This window comes from Schistocerca americana, chromosome 2, assembly GCF_021461395.2.
Source record: "Schistocerca americana isolate TAMUIC-IGC-003095 chromosome 2, iqSchAmer2.1, whole genome shotgun sequence".
NCBI classification, from domain to species: Eukaryota; Metazoa; Arthropoda; class Insecta; order Orthoptera; family Acrididae; genus Schistocerca; species Schistocerca americana.
Window position 1 is genome coordinate 709,750,140 of NC_060120.1, and position 27,465 is coordinate 709,777,604.

General features: G+C 43.8%; 1 protein-coding gene across 1 annotated transcript in view; it reads right to left on the reverse strand.

The window, feature by feature from the left end:
- LOC124595116 (cubilin-like) overlaps positions 1 to 27,465 on the reverse strand; it is a 1,106,483-nt gene that overhangs the window by 250,004 nt on the left and 829,014 nt on the right. The window contains exon 3 of the mRNA XM_047133714.1: positions 8,675 to 8,855. Coding sequence (XP_046989670.1) covers positions 8,675 to 8,855 — 181 coding nt within the window. The remainder of the gene's footprint in view (positions 1 to 8,674; positions 8,856 to 27,465) is intronic.

A 27,465-nucleotide genomic window follows, 5' to 3' on the forward strand; every position in this document is an offset into this window, starting at 1 on the left:
ATCGTGCAGCCCGCCTCCAGTGGTGTCGCGACAGGCGTGAATGGAGGGACGAATGGAGACGTGTCGTCTTCAGCGATGAGAGTCGCTTCTGCCTTGGTGCCAATGATGGTCGTATGCGTGTTTGGCGCCGTGCAGGTGAGCGCCACAATCAGGACTGCATACAACCAAGGCACACAGGGCCAACACCCGGCATCATGGTGTGGGGAGCGATCTCCTACACTGGCCGTACACCACTGGTGATCGTCGAGGGGACGCTGAATAGTGCACGGTACATCCAAACCGTCATCGAACCCATCGTTCTACCATTCCTAGACCGGCAAGGGAACTTGCTGTTCCAACAGGACAATGCACGTCCGCATGTATCCCGTGCCACCCAACGTGCTCTAGAAGGTGTAAGTCAACTACCCTGGCCAGCAAGATCTCCGGATCTGTCCCCCATTGAGCATGTTTGGGACTGGATGAAGCGTCGTCTCACGCGGTCTGCACGTCCAGCACGAACACTGGTCCAACTGAGGCGCCAGGTGGAAATGGCATGGCAAGCCGTTCCACAGGACTACATCCAGCATCTCTGCGATCGTCTCCATGGGAGAATAGCAGCCTGCATTGCTGCGAAAGGTGGATATACACAGTACTAGTGCCGACATTGTGCATGCTCTGTAGCCTGTGTCTATGAGCCTGTGGTTCTGTCAGTGTGATCATGTGATGTATCTGACCCCAGGAATGTGTCAATAAAATTTCCCCTTCCTGGGACAATGAATTCACGGTGTTCTTATTTCAATTTCCAGGAGTGTAAATTAAAGGCACCATCAACTACAATCGTATGAGTCAGTACGTGTTTGAAATCAAACTCAAGTTTTCTTTGAACCTTTCAGTAGTTGTGTCATCTGAGCTGGGAAGTCGGTAAAAGGATCCAGTTATTATTTTATTCCAGTTGCCAACAAGAGACTTCCACTATAGATGCGGAAGGAGTGAAAAGTAGTAACAGAAACATTACGTGAACCAAATAGTCAGTGACGTTTGAGATTTCTGTAACCTTTCTCCTTAACGTCATTGCTGTATTTAAGAAGAAATAATAGCCTTATCTATGACTTATTGATCCAACCAATCACAAACTGTGGATAGAATATTGAAGCAGTCACATTCTGCCCTAATGTAATGCTAAGTAACTGTAAAAGGAAACATTACTCTTTCGGTTTAAATTCAACATGAAAGTATTCTTAAAACAGCTAAATGTTTGTTGGTGGTAGAGATACAAACACGACTGCACCGTCTATCATACAGCGCAGCGGTTCACGGGTGACGTTTACATCACTGGTGACATGGGTTTTCAGGGAATTTTTTTACCTGTGGTGTCGCTATCGCCACGTAAGATAATCTCAGTGGGTACAGAGATGTAGGCACTCTATTACCCACAATATAAGTTGTTTTACAAAACAAATCAACGTAGAGTGTACTCGCTAGGCTAGGTGAAACCGCCAAACTGCTTATCTGTAACCTCGCAGCTTGCAGCTTGCGCGAGAGAAGAGTTTGCTTTATTCAAGGACACTTATGCATTTTCAGTCCTCCTCCTGTTTTTATTAGAATTGTTTCTCTATTTCTGAATTTCTGAAGCTTATTCATATGCCCTAGGCGTAGTGCCATCATACCTTTCATATGACGCCAAGTGTCGAAGCGTCGGTCTGTTTCTCATTAAAAAAACATAAAAAATTAAACCAGATTAGTCTAGTGTGATATTTGTTTTGTCGATATGCATTAACAGGGACAGTAAAACACGAAGAGTAACCAGTAGTCCTGCAGCGACAGCGCCGCCTTGTTCCTCGTAGACTAGGAGGTTTTACTTGGTTAGCAGGTGAATGTTGTAACTTTAAATCGGTTCCCAAATATTCTCTGTTAGGATTCCCTCTGCCCCACTACCCGCCTACAGAGACGTTAACTGAAAGCGATGTCAGCTGGTATATTCTCTGCCCGCATCTCGTGGTCGTGCGGTAGCGTTCTCGCTTCCCACGCCCGGGTTCCCGGGTTCGATTCCCGGCGGGGTCAGGGATTTTCTCTGCCTCGTGATGGCTGGGTGTTGTGTGCTGTCCTTAGGTTAGTTAGGTTTAAGTAGTTCTAAGTTCTAGGGGACTGATGACCATAGATGTTAAGTCCCATAGTGCTCAGAGCCATTTGAACCATTGGTATATTCTCTGTTAGGATTCCCTCTGCCCCACTACCCGCCTACAGAGACGTTAACTGAAAGCGATGTCAGCTGGGATATTCTCTGTTAGGATTCCCTCTGCCCCACTACCCGCCTACAGAGACGTTTACTGAAAGCGATGTCAGCTGGGATATTCTCTGTTAGGATTCCCTCCGCCCCACTACCCGCCTACAGAGACGTTAACTGAAAGCGATGTCAGCTGGGATGCAACCTTCGCTTACAAAGTGGGGGCAATATATGTTGTTTGGTCTAGAGACTGACGCTATTGTCTGTCTTTGTAATTGATAGGAAACATTTTTGTCAGTTTGTGTGGTGCTCAGGAACAATGGCGCTACACTTTGAGTAAGAAAAATTTTGTATACGACTGAGTTATTGTCTTTCACAGTCAGGTAATTTTCCGTATTGGATAGGCAGTCGTTGGCACAGCAGACTGAGGTGTGGTTCGCGATTCGGCACGGGCCGCCAGCGGTTGGTTGATGAGGCTGGCGCTGGTGTGGCGCGACCCGCTGCCCGTGCGGCCGGCAGGCCTAGAGCACACAGCACGCCCCGCCACACAGCCACAGCAGTGTCTGTGCTGGTGTGCAGAAGACAAGATCAGTACCAAGCCAAACAAGTTCACTTTACCACACTAGCAACAACACTATTACAGTTAGTACACACAGTTGGTTAGACAGACTAGCTGCACACCTTAATCTCAAGAAAATAAGTTAGTATTACACAATACAAACGAAAACTCGAAAAAAAGACAACTGAGGAAACACATAGAAAGGAAACTCCAACTTGTAACAAACATCGATAAGCATGCATGTACTAAAATATTAAGGATGCAAGTAGACCTATATTGGGCATATAGGAAGAAATACTTTTGATAGTAATAGCTGACGTGAGAGGAAGAGTGTAGATGACTATTATTTATATCGTGCGTGGACTGTATTATTGTATTATAATTTTTCACTCTCCAAGTTGCTGATAGCTACTTTAATACTCAGTGTTATTGATTTTATTAATACTACCTGTAATAAAACATACAGACAATACTTTATAACATTTATGGGTGTGAAAAATGGAACAACCACTAAAATTATTATTAAAATAGGTTTTACAAGTATAAGTTACTACATACTACAGTAATGTCGATTTTTCCAAATATTTATCATTCTGATTAAGAAATATTTAAGTATGTTTTGTTATTCATTAAATGTATTTTTCTTTAACTTGCCTTGTTATTTATAAAACTAGTTTTGTCTCCTCATTGTTATTACTCAACTTTTCTGCAAATTCATCTTTCGATACGTTTCTGCAAATCTTCCAAGTTGTCCTGCTTGACATTTGTGAACCACGTCAATACTCAATGTACATACAGCCGTCCTACTTACTGCATGGACCACTTTTATATAAATGACACTATGTTTTGAGTGACCATCTGAAGTTATTTATTACATGACAACTGATCTAAATGTAGACTTTATATTTGCTGCAAGACGAAAATATATAGTATTTACGAAGTGTATGGTGCATTAAACTACTTATAAAGTCCTTATTTAGGATGGACGTATATTATGACGAAAGCTGAATTTTTGACTAACGCAGTAGCATATTTTTGTGAGATTTGCATAAATGAAAAACACCGCAAATAACGAAATTGTCGAAGAAATTTTTAAAACCATTTTGTAACTATAGTCCTCTTTATCCCAAGGCACAAATTTCTAGAGAAGTGGCTTTATCTCTCTATTATGAAGCAGCCATAACGCATAAAATATAACCTGAAAATATTATTGTTCTAGGAATCTAGCCTATAAAATTCGTTGCTTCTTACACAGATTCATACGTATAAAACATATGTTCTTCTTTAAATAATCCTTTATAACTAATAGCTCGAAAAAGTTTTACAGCCACGAAACTTTTTGATTTAGCTTTCAGCATTAGAAAACTTTATGTTCCAGAACATCTGCAATGTTTCAATTTGGCCCCTACGGTTAGAGTTATATCATGATCTTCCTTAACACGAACTGCAACTGAGAAATGAAATCGTTACCCTCTGAAAATACCACATTTTCATTTTGGTATATTTTTGGATGTTGAAGCGTTGTAGGAATAACGTCACAAGCCCTGCGATTAGTGGGGAATGTCGAAGATTTATGTTGAGGATTAACATCTAATGCACCTGAAGTATTATGACTGTTTATGGATATCACTTTAATTCTATAATGTTTCTGTGCCTGCGTATCGACTTTGTCCATTTCCTCTCAGTTCCGTCATTCTGTATTTTCATTCCTTTTAATGCTATGTAGATCATTCTAACCCTCTACAGCTTTATAAATGGCGAACAATGCCTCATAGTCTCACGCAGGAATTTCTATTTCTGTGGAACCTACCTGTTCAGTGGCCAATGATGAAATTGTCTTCTGACAATAATCCAACTCATTCTAGAGTACCCATCCGTTATCCGCAGTCAGATTACTGTTTTACATAAGTTTCCTGTTAAATACTCTTCATGAACTCGTTTTGATCAACTATAGGTAAATAACTGTAGCATACTTAGTTTCAGAGTATTCTTTTTAATGACTACTATGGTAAATGTTTTTCAATTCCTTCGATTTCATAGGAAAGTTGTTCGAGAACAACACATGGCTCTAAGACAATATTTCGGTACTAAGTATATCAACTCCAAGAAACTCTCAGAGATCATTACAAAAAAAAACTTGTATCTTCCTAGAGATGTGGTCTTCGATAGGTGATCTGTCAAGTCTGTAATGAAACGTCGGACTAAAAAATGTTCTGTATGAGCCGCGGAAAGTAAGAATGTCACTGGGAGAATGAACTTCTGAAACGTTTTATGTGGAAGTATTATAGTGAAAACAAATGTCAAAATCTGAATTGTGAAGACGATCGTAGGGAAGCTTCGTAAAGAGCAAACTAAATTTGTCGTTGAAAAATGTATATTCATTAAAGGTGCTGAGAGTCAGAGATAACCCTGGAACATAGTATGTGAACTACAACTTCTTAGATTGAGGTTCCATCTACAGTAGAAAATAAAGAACAAAACTTGGCAGAATTTGTGTGCATCATTTCGTACAGAATGCGAGAAAAATACGATTGATTTTTATGCATCTGGTAATTTCAGTAAATATCTCTGTCAATACACGACAGCAAAACATAATGTTTTTAATAGACAAGTGTACAGAGATTTTATATGGTGTTAAGCAAGAGTCAGCTTTACTGTTGGACAAAACTGTGTGTGAAGACTGGCAATCAGCCACTGGGATAGTAGATCGAAGAAGATATTTGGGCAAGATGCTGCTTTGGGGCATAGAAGTGATTTCCATAGTGGCTGTTATTACGACAACGTACAGTAGAGCAAAAATGGCAGCTAATTCGGATTGCAGTAGGCGACAACTGTCGCCTACAAAAGCATCTATGGAAACATCGTAAGAAGGGAGAAGAACGCTAGGGTAATAGAGAAGAATTATGGGATAACTACATACCGCAACAGAATAAAGGGATCACTTTTTAGAAATTCCGTAATTGTATCCCATTCCGACGTATAACTTTGAAATTTGGCTCAAAGCCGGCCGAAGTGGCCGAGCGGTTAAAGGCGCTACAGTCTGGAACCGCACGACCGCTCCGGTCGCAGGTTCGAGTCCTGCCTCGGGCATGGATGTGTGTGATGTCCTTAGGTTAGTTAGGTTTAAGTAGTTCTAAGTTCTAGGGGACTTATGACCACAGCAGTTGAGTCCCATAGTGCTCAGAGCCATTTGAACCATTTTTTTTTGGCTCAAAGTTGCCTATAACCTTCCTCCGTTAAGCTTCAAAAGCGTGACGTCCTGCGAAGACATCCTCGGGGCCGACGACGCTTAAAAGAGCAAGGTATCAACACGTGCGGAAAAGCTCATAAGTTCATGTGACTTGTAAAGTTGGCTATTGGTGTGTTATTGGCACCAAAGATCACCAAATTTTGCCCAGTGCCACAACGGACGTGTGACACGATGGGCATCACGGCCTCTCTCACCCGCATCCCATTCCTTCTTTTGACGCCTCTGTGGTGGAGGTCAGAGTCGCAACGCTTAGCGTTGAAATCACGCAGTTTTCTTATGGATGGTCGAGAAAAATATTTCAGACATATCACCACTCGGAATCGAAACGAAAAGGCCTTAGGGGATGGCATAAAGGGCGTCCATGAAACCACCCCTTTCCTTGGGACATTGAATCCCACACGTTTCATGGCCGAAAACTATATTTCGCAGTGCATTGAGCAACAGGAAGTAGTTCTTGAAAACCTTCGACACCGCTGAAAGCCTCGGACGTTTCAGCTCTTCTCTAATGGACATTGTGGGGCTGCGTGATCACACACCTTTGGAGTGCAGGGCGACCGCAATATTGGCGCTTGTGTACTGTTTGAACCCGTAGTAACCGTTCAAAACCGTTCGGAGAAATTTCAACATGATCCGAAGCAGCAAAGGGTTCTTATGCTTTTTGAGTGTTCCTGTTTCACGCTGTCCTGTGACGTGATCATGGAGGGGTGAGACACTGACACATGAATCGGGGTTCTTCTAAGGCTACTCAGTTCAGCAAAACACTCGGTGGCACCTGCATATAATTATTGAGAATTCTAGAAATGTGCGTTTACGAAGAAACCTGCAAAAAAGCCCAAGGCGCCTTCAGAAGGGCAACCACTTGACACATTTCAGACGCCAGTTGCATATCTACAGGCGCCTAGGAGTATTTCACAGATTTTCTCTGTAAAGGAACATTTCTAAAGTACTTAATACGTCTGGGTGGGTGCCACCGAGGGTTTCGCCAAAATGGGGGCTCTTAGAGGGATTCTTCACCTTTTCATTCGCATGTATATCAATGTCATACACTTTCATGATCACGCCACAGGAGGGAATGAAACAGGAGCACTGGAAAAGTATAAAGGCCCGTTGCAGTTTCGGATCGCGCCCAAATCTCTTCGAATGCTTTTGAACGGTCCCTAGTGGTTTCATCCTGCACTCCACAGCACAAATTACGGCCGCACTGCACTCTAAAGGGGTTATATCACGTTCAGTGGTGTTGCAGCCCCGTGATGTCTGTCGAGGAGGGTATAATAACCCAGGAGCTGTCAACAGTACCAAAGGTTTTCGCGAATGTCGTTTTACCCTCATCACACTGCGGACTCTCTTTTTCAAACGTGAAATGTGAGGGAATCAACGACGCGCAACAAGAAGGGTGATTTTATTGACAGCATTTATGCCAACCCCAAGGCCTTTCCATGTCTGTTCTGAACGGCGGCGTGACTGAAATATTTTTGTACGCGTTATGCAGGTCTTGGAGTCACTCACGTCCATCTAGAAAGTATTTACTGAGTTTAATGAAGGTGATGCTGACCTCATGTACTCAGCTACACTGTCTAAAGGATCGTCCTAAGAAATACCAAATTAAGATCAACCTGAAGATGCCTAAATAAAGTGAAACGCGTAGTTGATAATTAATTTAAAAAACTACAATTGCAACGAAGACTGCTTTCAACTAATACTGAAATATTTCCCTCAGGCACTCATAAGAAAAGCGCGTGATTTCACCGGCGGTTTCACGGCTATGACCACCATCGCAGATGCGTCGAAAGGAGGAATGAAATGTAGGTAACAGGGACTGTGACGACCTTGTCATCACGTGACATCTCCACGGTGGCATTGGGTTGAATTGTGTTGCCAATGTGACATCATTAACCCATTTTGTACGTCACATGAACTTCTGAGCTTTGGTCTCTTTTTCGCATGTGTTGGCACCTTGCTGTATGAAGCGTCATCGAGCTCGAGTGCGTCGTAGTAGAACTCCACGGTTTCGCACCATCACAGAGGAAGGCTGTAGGCACATTTGAGTCAAATTTCGAACTGTTGGAATGCAAAGCAATTACGGTGTTTCGAAGAAATGATCCTTTAATCTTTAGCGCAGCGCACATATCGAAATGAGGTTGTCATTTACAAGCAAGATGTATCAAATAAATGGACCAACTTATGGCTTTCTGCATATACGTTTGCAGGATATTATCTTTCTTCACTTTTACTGTCATAATAAAGGTGTTCGAGAGATGTTAATCATATTGTCATGAAGGAATGCATGTATAAATCTACAGGAATATCTGAAAAACGTTTTCATCTCCGTAGTTTGAAGAGCGTTTGTACAATCATCGTATGAGATAGGAAGGGATACCTAGACACCTGTAGCAGTACAACAGACTTATACCGAGGAAGTATTTTTCCTCCACTCCATAGAATACTCTTTCGTTGCACTGTCTCTCTTGAATGAGAGCCAGTTGGTGATTGGCCCTTCTCGTCCGCTCTTGGAATCCTCACCGTGCCTGTAGCCACTGGACTAGAGCAGAAGAGTAACTGCGGCGCCGCGGCCTCGCTGCCTGCGCAGCTAGCTAGCTGCCGGATGCTGGTGCACCCAGGCGGGGACGCAGAGAGGAGGAGGGGCGGGGCCTGGAGTACTCACTCTGGCGGGACGCCTCGCAGCCGGAACGACGTGAAGACGAGCTCGACGCGCTGCCGCGGGCCGGCCACGAACGTGTACACGCACTGGCGGGCGTGGCCCGCCGAGTTGTCCAGGACGGGCGCCGAGAACGTGCCGTTCTGGGGGCCGTGCGGCGGCCGGCTCACGAACACGCGGTCGCACTCTGCAACAACACCGGCACACGACCCGCTGTACACACAACTCACTGGTTCCTGCCTGTTTGTATGGGTCAGAGTGTTTGATCACTTGGAAAATGACAAGCCAAGAGCTGTCCATAAACCAATTTTCCATTTATGTTATGTTATGTCATGTTAACCGGGGACCCTCCCGAACCCAGAGTTATTGTGCTGTTCGGCCCCCGGTGGACCCCCCAGGGAACACCAGACGAGTGTAACCCCTATGTTTGCGTTGTAGAGTAATGGTGGGCGTACGTGGAGAACTTGTTTGCGCAGCAATCGCCGACATAGTGTAGCTGAGGTGGAATAAGGGAAACCAGCCCGCATTTGCCGAGGCAGATGGAAAACCGCCTAAAAACCATCCACAGATTGGCCGGTTCACCGGACCTCGACATAAATCCGCCGGGCGGATTCGCGCCGGGGACCAGGCGCTCCTTCCCGCCCGGAAAGCCGTGCGTTAGACCGCACGGCCAACCGGGCAGGCAATGAATCTCCATTTACTAAATGTTTCGATCATCTGATCATCTTGAAGCACCACTAAATTAAGTGTACAGCATACTTGGTACGTTATTAAGAAGAGTTTACGCCACGCGATACCTGTCTCGCGAAACAGACACGTGAGACTGTTTCGCGAAATAGCTGTTTCGCCCTTTCACTTATACAGAGCGGAACATTGCTCGAAGCAGGCACGAAAAGGGTCACCCGTCAATTTGGGTGAGACAACCATGTGGACGCACTCTGTCATGCCTCTGGTTGCTGCAACTGCGTTCGCCATTACGACGGTGCTACAATTGAAACAAATAGCGAAATGGGTTCATGGCTGGTGGAGTAAGGAATTATCCCATCGGCGATGCCAACGTGAGAACTAGCTTAGGAGGAAAATGGCAGCGGGACTCATCGAAGATACCATCAGGGACTTCACCCGTAACACTGGAGAAAGTATGGATTTTCTTGTTCCACTGATCGACCCGAAAATCGAAAAGATGGGGACGGATACATCCATAGAGTTTAATAACCGAGCCTACCTGTTTTCAGTTGACTTGTAAAAGCCTCAGATAGGATAGAAAAGTAGCATGTGATTGAAATCTTAATCGTCAGGAGAATACCAATGTGTATTGTAAAAGTCATAGAAGGTATGCAGACAAGTAATAAAACGAGAATTTAAACACACGAAGAATTGGCAAAGGAGATTCACCAAGCCCACTCCCGTTCAACACAATAATAGACCACACCACAGGTGTCTAAGAAAGGTACCATTACATAAAACGAGAATTGTATTGGTAGGTATTATGTTACGCTGATGATTCTGTACTGATTGCGAATAATGAGGATGATGTATAAATGTTACTCACCAATTCAATAAAAGAGCTTACCAATATAGCCTGGAAATCTCATTTAAAAAATCAAACAGTGTGGTAATATCAAAAACACCTCTAAGATGTAAGTTACAAGAAGATGGTTTGTAAATTTAAAAAACTGATGAGCTTAAATTATCTAACGACTGTTATCACCAGCTAGAAAGACTTAACCACAGAAGTAAAAAACAAAGTGACAAACGCGATGAGGATGCCGGATGCTTGCAAAATACATACTGAAAAGGAAATTTATGACAACTGAGGAGAAAATGAAAATATATAAAACAATGATGCTTCGTGTTATGACATATGCAGCGGTAACGGAAAAAATAATACAAAAGTTAATGACCGTGGAAATGAACGGGTAAGACAGATCCAATGAGTGTTCATGAGGAACAAGAGAACAAATGTATCGATAACGGATCAACATGAGATAAAAACGGGAGAAGATATAAATCAACGGGCGAAGACAAGAAAAAGGAATTGGAAGGATCATGTGGAAAGGTTGTAGCCCACAAGATTAGTTAAAATTTGTAATATGGACGACTGCAAGGAAAACGACGCTCGGACGGCCACCAAAGAGATGGCACAACAGCTGGTCCACTACGTTCAAGGAATGTGTCCGACAAACAAGGGAAACCCTAGTCAGTAAAGAAGAAGAAGAAGAAGAAGAAGAAAAAGAAAAAGCATGCGAAGCTGAGAGGACTTTCTCTGACGCTGATTTCTTACGACGTGTGATTCATGTACAGGTTTACAGTATCTTTTTAAAATTACAATGCGTACGATGTCAGGAATTATCCCAGAAATTTGTGATGCACTGTTTGCAAAACTGGAACTAGCTGTCAGCCGGGGTGGCCGAGCGGTTCTAGGCGCTACAGTCTGGAACCGCGCTGCTGCTACGGTCGCAGGTTCGAATCCTGCCTCGGGCGTGGGTGTGTGTGATGCCCTTAGGTTCGTTAGGTTTAAGTAGTTCTAAGTTCTAGGGGGCTGATGACCTCAGAAGTTGTCCCATAGTGCTCAGAGCCATTTGAACCATTTCTTGGAACTAGCTACTGAAAAATCACGCTAATTTCGTTCCAGACATCCTGTCTTTCTACACGATTGTAATTGGTTCTTAATATAGCATTTCTTAAAGGCGAACTGCTTGTGTAAAATTCAAGGAGACGATGCTTTCTTGATGGTCCGTTATCTCGTGCGCAACAAGGAATTACGCCTACACTACACGAAACAAGAGAAGCGATACACTTTCTATCTCGCCTAACAATCGACAGTGATCTTGCTCGTCGCTAGACAGCTTCGCATAAAACATTTCGCAATAACATCAAGATTTATATTTTCCCTGATTTCCCTAAGTCACTTAATGCAAATTCAGGGAATTTTTCCTTGAAAAGGCCACTGCCGATTTCCTTCTCCTTGCGTCCCCAATAGAAGCTTGTGGTCCATCTCTAATGACATCGTCGTCGACAGCAAGTTAAACCGAAATCCTCTTCCCTTCATTTTTACAGTATCATTCCCCTGTGACCGGTACTGCATTGAAAATAAGTGTAAGTACGATCTTCAGGCAGTTATGACACTCATTCAGAATATGTTTCCAGATCCGCCATTACTGCCATACGTTTTATATGCCAGATAGTGACCAGAATCGCCCGCTGCACGCAGCTAGGATTTACGAGTATCTAAGGACATGGTCCACGCCCACTACAATTGGGTGCAGCCACGTTGCTCCCAAGACAGTGTAATCTGGTCCAATACGTTCATGAAATGGATATGGAATAAACGTCTGTGTCTAAAACACTATCATAATTAAAAGCAATTTGTGTTGGGCTAGCGGGTCTGATCGTATTCCCAATTTGGATTACATTATTTATTTGTTGCGAACCTTCTCCAAACTACGCACTGCTCACAAAGAACTGTTGCTTTGATAACATAATCATTGTTATTAATGTGTGCTTGGATATGCCACTCAGCCGTCTTTATGCATGACGTTCATATTACCATTATACACTCCTGGAAATTGAAATAAGAACACCGTGAATTCATTGTCCCAGGAAGGGGAAACTTTATTGACACATTCCTGGGGTCATATACATCACATGATCACACTGACAGAACCACAGGCACATAGACACAGGCAACAGAGCATGCACAATGTCGGCACTAGTACAGTGTATATCCACCTTTCGCAGCAATGCAGGCTGCTATTCTCCCATGGAGACGATCGTAGAGATGCTGGATGTAGTCCTGTGGAACGGCTTGCTATGCCATTTCCACCTGGCGCCTCAGTTGGACCAGCGTTCGTGCTGGACGTGCAGACCGCGTGAGACGACGCTTCATCCAGTCCCAAACATGCTCAATGGGGGACAGATCCGGAGATCTTGCTGGCCAGGGTAGTTGACTTACACCTTCTAGAGCACGTTGGGTGGCACGGGATACATGCGGACGTGCATTGTCCTGTTGGAACAGCAAGTTCCCTTGCCGGTCTAGGAATGGTAGAACGATGGGTTCGATGACGGTTTGGATGTACCGTGCACTATTCAGTGTCCCCTCGACGATCACCAGTGGTGTACGGCCAGTGTAGGAGATTGCTCCCCACACCATGATGCCGGGTGTTGGCCCTGTGTGCCTCGGTCGTATGCAGTCCTGATTGTGGCGCTCACCTGCACGGCGCCAAACACGCATACGACCATCATTGGCACCAAGGCAGAAGCGACTCTCATCGCTGAAGACGACACGTCTCCATTCGTCCCTCCATTCACGCCTGTCGCGACACCACTGGAGGCGGGCTGCACGATGTTGGGGCGTGAGCGGAAGACGGCCTAACGGTGTGCGGGACCGTAGCCCAGCTTCATGGAGACGGTTGCGAATGGTCCTCGCCGATACCCCAGGAGCAACAGTGTCCCTAATTTGCTGGGAAGTGGCGGTGCGGTCCCCTACGGCACTGCGTAGGATCCTACGGTCTTGGCGTGCATCCGTGCGTCGCTGCGGTCCGGTCCCAGGTCGACGGGCACGTGCACCTTCCGCCGACCACTGGCGACAACATCGATGTACTGTGGAGACCTCACGCCCCACGTGTTGAGCAATTCGGCGGTACGTCCACCCGGCCTCCCGCATGCCCACTATACGCCCTCGCTCAAAGTCCGTCAACTGCACATACGGTTCACGTAAACGCTGTCGCGGCATGCTACCAGTGTTAAAGACTGCGATGGAGCTCCGTATGCCACGGCAAACTGGCTGACACTGACGGCGGCGGTGCACAAATGCTACGCAGCTAGCGCCATTCGACGGCCAACACCGCGGTTCCTGGTGTGTCCGCTGTACCGTGCGTGTGATCATTGCTTGTACAGCCCTCTCGCAGTGTGCGGAGCAAGTATGGTGGGTCTGACACACCGGTGTCAATGTGTTCTTTTTTCCATTTCCAGGAGTGTACTATCAATTTAGGGCATGAAGCGACTGCATGGTCGATTGATTTGGACAGTCATAAGGACGTCTCAGGTTGGAGTTACTTATATTCGAAATCAATAACTTAAAGAAAATATAAACAAAACCAATAAAGGCAGTTAAGTGAAATATTTCAAACATTTGATCCTGGTAAATAGAGCTGATCGCCCAAGATGGCTATCTCGGAAGAAGAATAAACCATATTCTCTCTGCAGTCATGAGATGATAAATTCCTTCACTAACGTTACACTCTTTAAGGCACTTCAGGGCAACCAAATGCATTTCCACGAGCTTAATCACTCAGACAACATCTCATTGTTATCATTCCTAATGGTTGTTCTCTATACGCAGCAACAGGCCGGGGTTGGAGCCTGTGTGTCTTGGTCGAATTCGCTGTACGAGACAGCGCTCACCAGGTCTACGTCGTAGGTGCAAATGATCATCTCTTGCGTGCAGGAAGATTCTGCTTTCATACCCCGAGACCACGGCGCGCCATTCCATCTTCCAAGTGACCCTCTAGCGGAATAGCTGCGCAATCTGCCACTGCTGCCCTTACAGTATGACGAAGCCGGCGGGCGTTTGTGCTGCGTGGACGTCGAGAAACTCGTCTACGGGTGTGAGAATGTTCACGTGACCACTGATATCAGCCTCGCTGCGCGGCCCACGTAGCGCGTCCAGCTTGTGTAGCAGTCGTCCGAAAGGGCCGTTCAGCCACTTGAAAGGCCATAATTTGAGCTCTCTCAGGCTCGCTCAGTCGGCTGTAGGAAGCATGAGTGCCTCGTCTTCGTGACATGGTTGCCTGCCTGGTTCACTCGTTTGCACCCTCTGGCTGTAAGCATTCCCCATTAAAAGGTAGACACAGATAGCGCTCTGGTAGCTATGCCACCACGCTCACGGTTGACGGAGATAGCATATGTCGTCACCAAATCAAAAACGACAAAATCGAAGTCGTCTTTTAAGGTGCATTAATTTTTTCCGGAAATATATATGTATATATACGAGGTGCGACAATAAAGTAATGCGACTGATTTTCTTTGCAGGATGTGGCAACCCTGCAGGCTTGCGTATGCACAATATCTTTGCCCTTGGTCTATAAGCTGCCTCTAGTCCAAGCGGCACATCGATGCAATTGCTCAGTCATGAGTTGTGCTGTAATAGGTTAACACGTGATTAAAATTCTTCTGGGTATTATGCCGCGTCATTGCTAAAAACTAACAACAATAATAAATTAAAACCGACGTTTCGGCCGATTTGCAACGGCCTTCCTCAGGGCATAATACCCAGAAGAAGTTTAATCACTATGACACTGGCTGCGGAAGCCTACGTTCTTATATCAGATTAACACGTGTTTGTGCCTCTCGTCACGGAAAATGGAACCGTATAATATTGCGCAACGGTATACCATTTCTTTTTGCGTTAAATTAAGCGAAAACGCGACGACAATTTACGGTAAGCTTCAGCAGGCTTTTGGAGAATAGGTTATCTCAAGAGCTCAAGTTTTTCGTTGGCATAAAATGTTTAGTGAAGGCAGAATGAATGTTGAAGATGAAGACCGCAGTGGATGACCATCAGCCTCACGGACGGTTGTCAGCTTGGTCACGGTGCGTGAACTCGTACGATCTGATCGAAGATTATCCGTGAAAATAATTGCAGAAGAGCTGAACATCAATCAAGAAACGGTTCGTCTAATAATAACTGAAGATCTTGTTATTAGAAAGATTTACGCAAAAATGGTCCCCAAAAATCTCACACCAAAACAGCGAGAAACACGGAAAAATGTGACAGCTGATCTGTTAGAGCAAACGGAAATCAATCCAGAATTGTTGAGCCGTGTTATCACTGGCGATGAAAATTGTTTTTTTCAGGAAGATCAAGAGACAAAACGCCAGAGTTCGCAATGGTGCTCAAAGGGATCACCCAGACCAAAAAAAGCTCGCATGTCAAAGTCAAAAGTGAAATGCATGCTTGTGTGCTTCTTTGATTACAAGGGAATTGTTCACAAAGAGTGGGTGCCTCCTGGACAAACAGATAACCAATATTACTACAAAGAAATTTCAGAAAGACTTCGTAAAAGAGTTCTTCGTGTCCGTGCCAACAGTGTTGATAATTGGATTCTGCATCACGATAATCCGCCATCCCATACTGCTCTGTCAGTACAGCAATTTGTAACCTCACGGACGGCCGGGTTGGCCGAGCGGTTCTAGGCACTACAGCCTGGAACCGCGCGACCGCTACGGTCGCAGGTTCGAATCCTGCCTCGGGCATGGGTGTGTGTGATGTCCTTAGGTTACTTAGGTTTAAGTAGTTCTAAGTTCTAGGGGACTGATGACCTTAGAAGTTAAGTCCCATAGTGCTCAGAGCCATTTGAACCATTTTTTAATCTCAAAATAAATTTCAGTACTACCACAGCCACCTTATTCACCAGATATCGCTCCATGCGACTTTTTTCGATTTCCAAGAGTCAAAACGGCGGTAAAGGGACACCATTTTCCAACAACACAAGATGTCCAAAAAGCTGTGACGAGGGTCTTGGAGGATATTACAGAAGATGAGTTCCAGAAATGTTACCATCAATGGCAGAAGCGCTGGAAAAAGTGTGTGCAATCAGAAGGGAGCTACTTTCAAGGAGGCAACATTAAGCTTGACTAATACGGTAAGCAACATTTTTTCCACAAAAGTCTCATTAATTTATTGTCGCACCTCGTATATGCTGCCGAAAAAAATTAGAACACGGTTAGAAATAAACGGTGCCAACTTTTCTCATTAACTCCCTATTTCTCGGTTCAAAAGCAAGCAAGCTGCATTTGAACAGTAGCTGAATATTATTTATCTTTTGTCGTTTTAGAAACTAGAGTGTTTAAATTTGTTTCATGAATATAAGTTTGGTCAGGTGCTCGTTCAGTGGTAAGGTTCTCAGAAAGACTGGACTATCTATGTTTTAATGAAACGTTAACTTGTTGTCGAGGTTTGGTCTTCGCAAAGTGAGGTGGCTCTTTCATTTCTGTGGTCCGAATACGTGGCCTACCCTTGTATGGTATCGCTCGCTCACGGGCCGTCTTGCGAGTGCAGGTGCGTATGCTTTCGCTTTAATGACGGAAGGCAGCTGCCCCGACACGGCGGCAGGTACTCGGCGCCAGCGGGGATCGGCCGACACTAGCGGGTAACTCGGGCCGCGGCGCGCTTAATAACGGGAATGCCTTTTTGCGGCGCAGAATATTTCCCCGCGGAAATTAATGTCGCTTAATGAAACTTGTTGGGCTTTGAAGTGAGCCCGAACAAAAGAGAGCGCGCAGAGACGCCCGGCCAGGATGCGGACCACTTCCTCGCAATTAGCGGCCGGACTCGGAATTAAAGCGAGCGTCCGCGGCCAGTCGTCCTAGGCTGCAGCTTCCAAGGCACACGCTACCGAGTCCCCGCGGCTGCGGAAGCTAATTACTGCGTAAAAATATTTACAGGCTCCTCCTCAGTGGTGTCTTGGCTAGGCTTCGTTGTTCGAAATATTCGTCTACATAAATACTCGAGGCTGAGTGCATGGTGGAGGAGAGATCGTAAAACTAGAACTGATTTTCTGCCCTGTTACGTTCTGTTACGTATGCCACAGACGGCCCCTGCCAGGCAGACTACACTCAAGACACCTCTGTGTACCATATAACATACACAAGCACTTGCAGGCGCAACCAAGAGGAAAACAATTCTTCGAAACAAACAGAACTTGCTAGAGACTAATTCGAACCTTTTTCTGCAGAGGTCGCCTCACAGATACAGGGAAAGTTGGAGTACTCCGCCGACCTCGGCCGGCTTTGTAAGGCCACCGCAGCAGCAGTACAGCCAGTTCCTCGCCGAGCTAGGACCAGCTCCGACGGACCTCACCGACGCTCTTGATGAATGGTCGTCTACATGTTGTTTTCTTTGTGTGTATATAGTGATTGTTCGAGAAGTGTAGTTTAGTTTCAATAAACGACATTATACTGAGTGTTCTAGAATATTGAGTATTCTTCACCTTCCGTACTGAGCGAGGGAAAAATATACATCTACAGCTGTACCCCACAAACCAGCCTGTGCTATGTGGCGGAGGGTCCATTTTGTGTGCAATATTCCTCCCTTACTCCCTCCCTCTCCTCCTGCCTCCCGTCCTCGTTGCATTCACCGTCGACAAAACTCAGAATGAGCGCTAGTTTCTCTGATTTAATGTGTGTTCTTTCAGTGAGTCTCATGTGGGAAGAACCAATATGTTTCCCCACTCTTTTGAGTGTACTCTTCCACAACTTCAACATATCATCTCTGAGATCTACTACGGCTTTCTTGTAGCAACTGCCACTGGTGTTTTACTGAACATCTCTGTAACTTTATCGGGCAGCGTGGATTCCCCCAATGAAACTACCACCGCCTTCATTCTCCGTCCTTGTAGCACGTAGAGTACCCTGTCGATGACAGTGCTGCTACAGATGGAGACCAAGTCCGATTGACAAGTGTAGAGTGAGAAATCGGTCATAATTGTTTGTATTGTATTCACTTCAGCAATTTAGGAACGTACGTAGATCTTAAATCTGGCTGGCCGGATGGGGATTTGAACTCAGCTGCTACTGAGTGCAAATCCACAGACTTACCCACTGTCATCGCGCCAAATTTAAAGACCATATTCACTGTGGCTTGCGAGATATTCAGTGTTGCAAAGATTGACCACATCACTTGGTCTACTACACCTTCAGTTCTTACTTATAGAAGGGCGTAAGTGCAGACACCATCTCCATTCTCCCAATTAACTTTCATGTAGCACAATCACTTAGAGTAAAAGGTATTTACATATAGAGGTTTCTACACTCAACATAAGTGGAGAATACTTCGAGGTCATGTTGAGCTATATTAGTAACTTCATCGTTCCTGTTGTAATGTTCTTCGCTGGCTCGGTGTTACATGTAAGAAATTTCACCGAGCCTTTGGCTGCTTTTATTATCATTGTTCTTATGTACTTATCTTCTTCAGTTTCCTTGGTACTGTCACATAATATTATACTGAGGAGAAGTACACTGATGAATCCGAATCCTTGTTACCACTTGCTTAATAGGATGTTGGTCCATCTTTGGAACGCAGTGCAGCAGCCTTGCTGAAAGTGAAATCCTCGGTAGGTTTGCGAAGGTAGGAGGCGCCAGATATCTGTGCACATAACGCTCAGTTCCCATAAATTACGGGGCCGTCGGCTGCGGGCGCATCTCATGTCTTCCATCGCGTTGAGATCACGTGAATGTGGTAGCAAGAAATTAACGTGAGTTCACTATCAGGCTCCTCAAACCACTGTACAGCGATGCTAGATTTGCGACGCGGAAACTTTTTCCTACTTGATTTTGTATGTCCATCCTTCTGGCTGCAGGTCTGCGACACTACGGCCGTTCACTTATCTAAGAAAATGAAACACCTACAGCCGTCGTTAAGATGTCATTTATTGTGTAGCTACCAGTCTCGACGCTTCAGTGCACCATCTTCACGCCTTAGTTGACGCTGAAGTGGTTGTTAGTCCATATATACGATGCATCAGTGGCCAACATAACCGGTTTACTGTGACGTCGTCTCTCCAACCATCAACTCCTACTGGAAGATGGCACTATCGTAGGGGCTGGCATCAATCATGAAGGGTTAGAGGTGACCCGTAATAAGTTTCAGACAGTTCACAGCTTTCACGGTGCCTTCAATTTGTACTATAGGCGCAATGCAAGACCAGGTGAATGTACCTCATAGCATAATGTTGTTCAAAATTTTCAAATGCGTGTGAAATCTTATGGAACTTAAATACTAAGGTCATCAGTCCCTCAGCTTACATACTACTTAACCTAAATTATCCTAAGGATAAACATACACACACCCTTGCCTGAGGGAGTACTCGAACCTCCGCCGGGACCAGCCGCACAGTCCATGACGGTAGCGCCTAAGACCGCTCGGCTAATCCCGCGCGGTCGTAATGTTGTCCCCATCGGTCTGTGTACGTGGCGCGGTGGATGTTTCGAGCACACGATCGCCTGGATGACGACATATTTAGACACAACTATCGACCTGATGTAAAAAGAAACGTAATTGATCCAACCACCAGCACGTTTCCTTTGATCCACGGTCCAATTTTGATTGCCCCGTCTTTACTGTAATTGTAATTTATCATGTCCATGGGTCAACATGAGTAGTTGTAAAGGATATTCACTTTGGAGCCCAACGATCAACAATATGTGCTGAACGGTGTGCTTGGAAACAGTTAAACCTGCAACAGCATTGTACTGTCCCTCAGATCGCGATCTTTGTCGCTTTACAGAGCGGAAGTACAACGTCCACGTTCTGTGAAGAGGCGTGGACGTCCAATACCTTATCGCCTTCTCGTGGCTTCACCATAATTCAACTACGAGTGTTTTCCATATGTGCTCACCACAGTAGCACGCCAACAGCCGACCAGATTTGCCGTTTCCGAGACGCTCGTTCCCAGGAGTCGGATCATAAAAATCCGCCATTTTCCAGAGTCGCTTATGTCACTGGATTTCCCCATTTGCGGCCTCTTGTCGTCATTAGAATGATGCTCGATTCGTCTCTGCTCTGCTTATATATTTTCCATCAATAGGCATTCAGCGACGCGTTGATTCAGCGGAGTACCTTTCCGCGTATTAATTTTTTTGTTTTCACTGTCTTCGTAATAGATAACGTCCGTGTCGTTTCATTTTCTAATCTTTGAAACATGCGTTAAATATTATTTTCCAATACTTATCCGTGTGTTTTAGTTTCCTTTGAGTACAACGCCAATACAATGGGATGGATAAGTTAGCGCGATACGTGCTAAAGCATACATCAATACTTCACCTGTTTTCGGGAGAAACAGTGGAAACGAAAAAGTGTAGGTACAGGCAAAGAGTTTAATGCAGAGTACCTAACCTGTAAGGTCAAAACTGTACAGGTGGTAAGTATTTCCAAAACTGAAAACTTTGGATTAAAAATTAAGGGTTGGAAATTTGTTTCACTGATACAAACAAGCCGAAACCTATTCATAACAACTTACATTCCTTGCAACGCTTCAACGCGACAGTCATCAAGGCAGCGCCACCAGAGTCGAGTAGTTTACAAAAACATGCCTGATATACATTGTTCTTTCAAGATTTCGTACTGCCTGACGTTTCTTACTACTTATTTCATATCTCAGAATACCCAGTTTAATGTTCTCTATCGCCTATGTTACTTTTGACTCTAAAATTTTGGGACTTCGTGATACTTGGTGCGACACATATGCAGAGAGCGAAATATTAGTACAACCAGGTAATACAAATGATTATATGATAACAAAAAAGAAATAACTGCGTTGTGGAATAGGTTACTTATCAGCGTGTTTGAAGATGTGAGGAGTTGAAATGCATTGGAGTAATACTATGCTTTCAGAATGGGCGTATTTAACAGACAACCTGCAACGGGCGAAAGATAAAGAAATGAAGTGCGTTTCATGTTTTATAAAACTGAAATGGTGGTTAAATAATTTTCTCTCGTGTCTCCTGAAAAGTTTTCGTGTATATTCTGCGTAAGAGAGCATCGAAAAAATGTCAATAATCGATAGCGGTCAAGATGTCAGAAGGTCGCGCTCTTCAGATTATGATTTCTTACTCTTGTGTCTGTGACGTGTTAGAAAAATCAGACTGAATACCGAAATTATAGGTGGAGAGGTGATGTTAGGCGAGATTCAGGCTGTCCGCAATCGCTACTAAAGGAATTTTAATGAGCTGGCCGACATATGGAAAGACTGATGATGACGTTTGGTTTGTGGGGGGCTCAACTGCGTGGTCATCAGCACCCGTACAAAGTCCCAATTTTTACGCAGTCCGCTTTTTTTTGCACAGTTCAGTCTAGCCACTATCACGAGTGCTGCTGCTGATAATGATGAAATGATGAGGACAACACAAACACCCAGTCCCCGGGTAGAGAAAATTCCCAACCCGGCCCGGAATCGAACCCGTAACCCCGTGATCCAGAGGCAGCAACGCTAGCCATCGGACCACGAGCCGAGGACACATGCAAAGGAGCTGCCTTTTAAAGGTGGCACTCGACCAGCAATGTGGATGTGCCGTGGAGCCGCTCAAAGCAAGTATAAAAACCTCATGACGCAGACAGCACAGGGTCTCTCCTGGGTTCAGAAGGTGGCTCGAAGCGATACATGCAAATGGTCGGGATTGGGAGGAGAGGGAGGGGGGAGGGAAATCTTACGTCTGGGACTAGGGGTACAGGTGCCCGCCCGGTCGCCCATTAGACACTTTTGGCATGAATGTCTGGACCTAAGGTTTACCACGATCAAATGTAACTTACAAACCATATTCCTCTTCTGAAAAATCAGTTACTCTATTTGCACGCAATCAAAGCTTCAATCGTTTCCGATACACCCTGCTATACAGTATTTACTTTTTATGTTTATCAGTCTGACGGGAAAGTTATAAATTCAGATACTGGTGCTTCAACGTTGACGACACGTAGGTACCTCGGAATAAGTGAAAACTACAAACCTACGTCTTTTTGTCTGACTCTCTACCTATACCATCTACATCTACACTCTCGATGCAGCTGACTCACTCATTTTCAAAAGGCATCATATCCATACAAAATCGTTTTGAGAACACTAAAAAAGGGTCATAATACAAACTACTGGTCCAAAAACAACATACTTTTTATATCAATTGTGAACGTTACACAGTACTGTTACACAGTATATTCCACAACAAAATTGTATTATTATTATTATTATTATTATTATTCAGCAGGAAGAAAGCTAAATGCTTCAGACTCCTATGAGATGAGAGCATATTAGAAATGACTAGTTTATGCACCGAGTATTTATGAACAACCAAGGAATTACAACAAAGGAGGAAGGGTTTCGTTTTACTGCTGGTCTGACATCTTGCAGTGCCTCCATTTAACAGTTCTTTCATACTGGCTGTCCAGTGTGTACTACAGACTGCCGGTGACCAGTTTGCCAGTCGCAGATTGCATCTGTAGGTGCGCGTCTAGCGTATCTACATCAGTAGCTATGTAATACTTTATTACGGTACCTTTTGAGCAGAGTGTGCCCCACCATCAGTTTTGGATTGAGAATATTATCACGTAATATTTGCCATTTAAAAGTTATAATATTTGGACCATTACGTAATTAGCTGTAGCCTTTTGTTACGATAGTCGGAGTGCAGATATGTTCACACTGCGAGCGCGTCTTCTTGCGTGTTCAGTTGTGCTTTGTGTTAATATGTAACGTATTCGAGAAAGAAGGAAGTAAGTTTAGAATTGAACGTGCCATCGACAACGTGGTTATTCAAGGCTGAGCATAATCTCGTATTACGAAAGAATGGGGAAACAAATAGACCCTGAGCTTTTCAAAGGACCAATCCCGGTATTTGCCTGGGGCGATTTAGGGTAATCACGGAAAACCCAAAATTAAAATGGCCGAACAGGGATTTGAAGAGTCGTTCTCCCGAGTGAGTAACCAAGTATTTTACCATCCCCTTTTCTCTTTTCTTTTCAACAGATCATCTGATGACGACGTGCTGGTAACTGGTAATGATACCGTTTGTGAGACCCGAGGCTGAAATATATAATTTAAAAAAATCGTTTACAAGACGGTCGCTACGTTTATCTAATACAGTGTGCCTTGTCTGTGCACGATTTTAGTTAATTTTCTGTTTCTCGATCACTCCTGTACTATCTGCCCAACGAAAATTCGTGGCATAGTTGAGAGGAGGAACAGCTGTGTGAATCAATTTCGGAAGACTGAACTCTGTATTTCGGGCGGTTTTTTAATCTTTCGTTTCGGTACTATTATGGTTACAGGTGGACTGAAATTGACCCACTTGCTGAATTTTCATAAGACCAAAGCTTCTTAGAAGTTTCGCCTAATAGGTCAGCGAAATTTTTCTTTCGAATTTGTTGCTCTCCATTTTGCTCTTTCACCTTTCGTTTGTCATCTAGGCTTTGACTTCAGTTGCAAAATACAACCTTATTACACCTTGACCATGCTTTCGACGGTATTAAAACAGAATGTTTACAAAAAATTATGTTATATAATGTGTTTTAAATAGTGAGTAAGTGGATGGCTTGTACTAGACAGAGTCAACAATTCCCAAAATTGTCTACAGGTAATGTGACTTTACGGGAGTATGCGTCACTAAAAGAAATTTTGTGAACCTTTACTGAACGGTATTGAGTTAGAGAAGGAGACATGTCCGTACAAAAAAGCGTTTAGTGGTCGTGTTCCAATGAAAAAAGAATGAACTAGTCGATATAAAGAAAATTCTACAATACATACTTGACGAGCAGAAACCATTTTATAACAGCATCTACCAATGGCCCGGGAAGAATGTGCAAGATAAAGATGAAGCATACCCACCATTGTCTGCTTTGCTGTATTTTGCTTCTGGTTGTATTTTGGGTACATTATGAATAAACGTGTGTGCCCATAAGACTCTTTTATTGCTATAACGAATATGAACAATACAAACTTCCATAACACAACGCTTCTGCTGCAAACACAACACTAGTACCCTCACAAATATAACCACGTTTCAAAATGGGCCATCTACAGCAAATTCAAACTATGTCACTGACCACAGTCGATGGCAAAAGTCTTTCGTTGTTGTTGTTGTTCTGACTGGTTTGATGTGGCTCACGCGCTGTTGTAATGGTAAACATTGTTTTACCTCGAGACCAACTGCTATATGACATCTCCACGACACTATGCTTAAACAAGTTGTATAGCAAAACAGTTTTCTGTGTCTCCTCAGAAATTTACTTTCTGAATCAGGACCTCTTGTCAACGATTCAACGGTAAGATAATATTTACAGACTGAAACGAACTCTGCCATAGTTTAAACTACTGTTGCAAAAAGCTGCAGACAGAACAAAATTTCCAGTTAAACGGAAAGGAGAAGAAGCATCGATAAAAATGAAAGACTGGGAAGGGGAAGAAGTGAAACATTTATGCCTCATATATAAGAAGCAAGATCACACAAAATACTCCGAAGCAAAAACGCCTTTAATAGCAGACTGGTGCAGGCGAAAACAATTTCCTTCAACAAAGGAAAAATGACACGGGACGATGTTCTTGAATTGGAGAGGACGTTCCTGGAAAAGTCTGCTGAAAGAACAGCATTCTATGAATATGGAACGTGTAGCGTCGGAAAGCAGGAGATGATGAACAGCGATCCATTTAGGATGTGCTATTTCAGAAGTACGTTAAAATTAAGTCAGCATACGAAGTAGGGAAAGAAGGACCATCAGAAGAATATTGTACTAGATAAGAAGACATTTTCGTGGGATATTACCTAAGGCATCCCAGTATAGGTGGCACTGCGTAGAAGAATAGAATGGCGCACTAGGGCTAGAATATGTATGTGAGAGATTATAAAGGAAACAAAATTAAGTAGCTATGAATGAACGAACAGATTAGCACAGGGAGGGACAACTGGATAATAAAATCAAATATTAGTTTATTGGTATAGTACTGGGTAAGATGGCACACGTTGCAGTAAACACTGAAGTGTGTTCTGGAGAGGTGAAGTCATTATGTCAACGGGGCTGATCTGATTAAGGTGTTCAAAAACACAGCGAACAAATGCTGAAATGGTGCCTCCTAAAGTGACCGTCGTTTGATTTCCCGAATCTTGTATTAGTGACTTTACTTATGTAACTGACATGAAACATTGAAGCGTTAACGTATCTGTATGTCGATGCTCATTCTACTAATTGCTTGAATCAGTTGACCTCTGAAATTCATTTTCTGTGCTTTCAATTTTTATAGAGGTAATATCAGTATCTTTCGACTGGAATGCGATTTAATCTGCTTATCTTAATTTCTTCGAATGTCGTACGTATAAAGGCATAAAGAAAGTTTGTCGATTTTCACGTTACAGCGGCTACATTGTGCACAAGTAAAAAATGCAGAATTACGTCATTATTTGCAATCTGGCTACAACCCTTGTCAGTGCCTGTTGAGATGATGGTTTTCCAATTATGAGGAGGTTATTGTCTCTCCCCTAATGGATTACTGTTGTCGACATTAATACGGCGCAGTGGCAAAAATGGCTTTATCGGAATTCAATGATGCGCCCACTGCCTACGACCTTGACAGTACATTAACGTCCAATACGGAATGTCTGCTTCTCTAGTGGCAGAGGACATTTTTTTCACTTTCTGTATGAAAACAGCGCTAAAAGCACTTTACCTATTTCTTCCATCAAGCAGTTGGCTTCACGGTCCGTACTGGTTCTACTTATGCGTGTGTCGGAAAGAAGCCCATAAACTTGGAAAAGGGAATGGAAATAACCGTTAACTGGACCATTTGACTAAAATTTAAAACGATACTAACAGTACAGGTTTTCTGCAACACGAAAATCCGCCCTAGAAAACAAAATTATTTTCCAGGACTGTACCCAGTGATCGTGGTCTGGCATTACGAAAATGTGTAAGGAAATAGCAGTTGGGTAACTATGTTCGCAGATTACTCATGTTTATACGCCTTTCTGCAATCCAGAGAGAAAGACTCACGGACTCATAGAGTCTGCCACTTGACTGCTGCGCTCCTGAAGGTAAAGATGTGTTCTCGATGCAGCCCAAGAATGTGGGATGGTTTAGTTGTGTAGTCACATACAAAACGACTATAAATGATTTTGTCATCCAGGAGTACTAAATCGAATATATTTCTGTTGGTCCGATATTCTCTCAGTTCTGCGTTTCGTTTGCTACCATGTAAATGTAATGGTTTAAATGGGATATGAAATACATGTTCTTCATATGTATTACAGATCAGCATGTATCTTTTTGTGGGTGTATCCCAATGACGAGCTGATCTTCTAATTCTCACTCATTTTAATAGAAACACCTTTCATCTTCACTGTTGTTGCCGTTATCACTAGGCTCATGAAACCGAGAACGTTATGAACAAGCCATAGCATTGGTATCTGCCCTAGCTTTTTCTCTCGTTATTTCGTTAGCTGTTCAGCACCAAGTGGTGGTAATGGACTGTAGCTTGCCATGAAATGAGTTTTGGTATGAGTTTGTCTTTCTAGGTTTTCCACATTTATAGCCTTCCCACCCCGTCGCTTTTACTGTTCTAGTGCAAAATTTAAAATTCTGTCTCCGTACATCATTTTACTTTTATTCAAATCAGTCGTTTTAATTCACACACCACGTCGTCAGCAGATTTTTTTGGTAGCCATTGGCAAGTTTATAGGGAACCATTAAAAATTCCCTTTCCATCCAGTCATCTATTACTTCCATAAGCATGCCTTAAACGCAAGTTAGATTCAAGCAAATTACAAAAGTTCAGCAAACATTCAAGGTCAACTGGAACGACTTGCATCACAGACTGTGCGAGATTCAGAGCTTTCACAGCCATTTGACGAAACGAGTTACGACACTGGATTCGTAGGGCAATATCGCGATTTAAATTCTGATGCCTCGAACAGTATCTCTAACAGTATTTCTTCATAACCCATGTCGAGGCGAGCTCTAATGATGTCGATCGTGTTAAAGTCTAGATTATAACGTTCTGTAACTGATGGACCAATTCACGAAACTAATCATAACAACTTTCACTTTTAGTGCAGGCTCATTATGTGTTAAACCAACTTTACACGACGCTATAAATTAATCTTTTGCTGGCCGCTGTGACCGAGCGGTTCTAGGCGCTTCAGTCCGGAACCGCGCTGCTGCTACGCTCGCAGGTTCGAATCCTGCCTCGGGCATGGATGTGCGTGATGTCCTTGGGCCACTTCTATTCAAAAAGAAGAAAAAGGAGCTTTATTGAAGACTG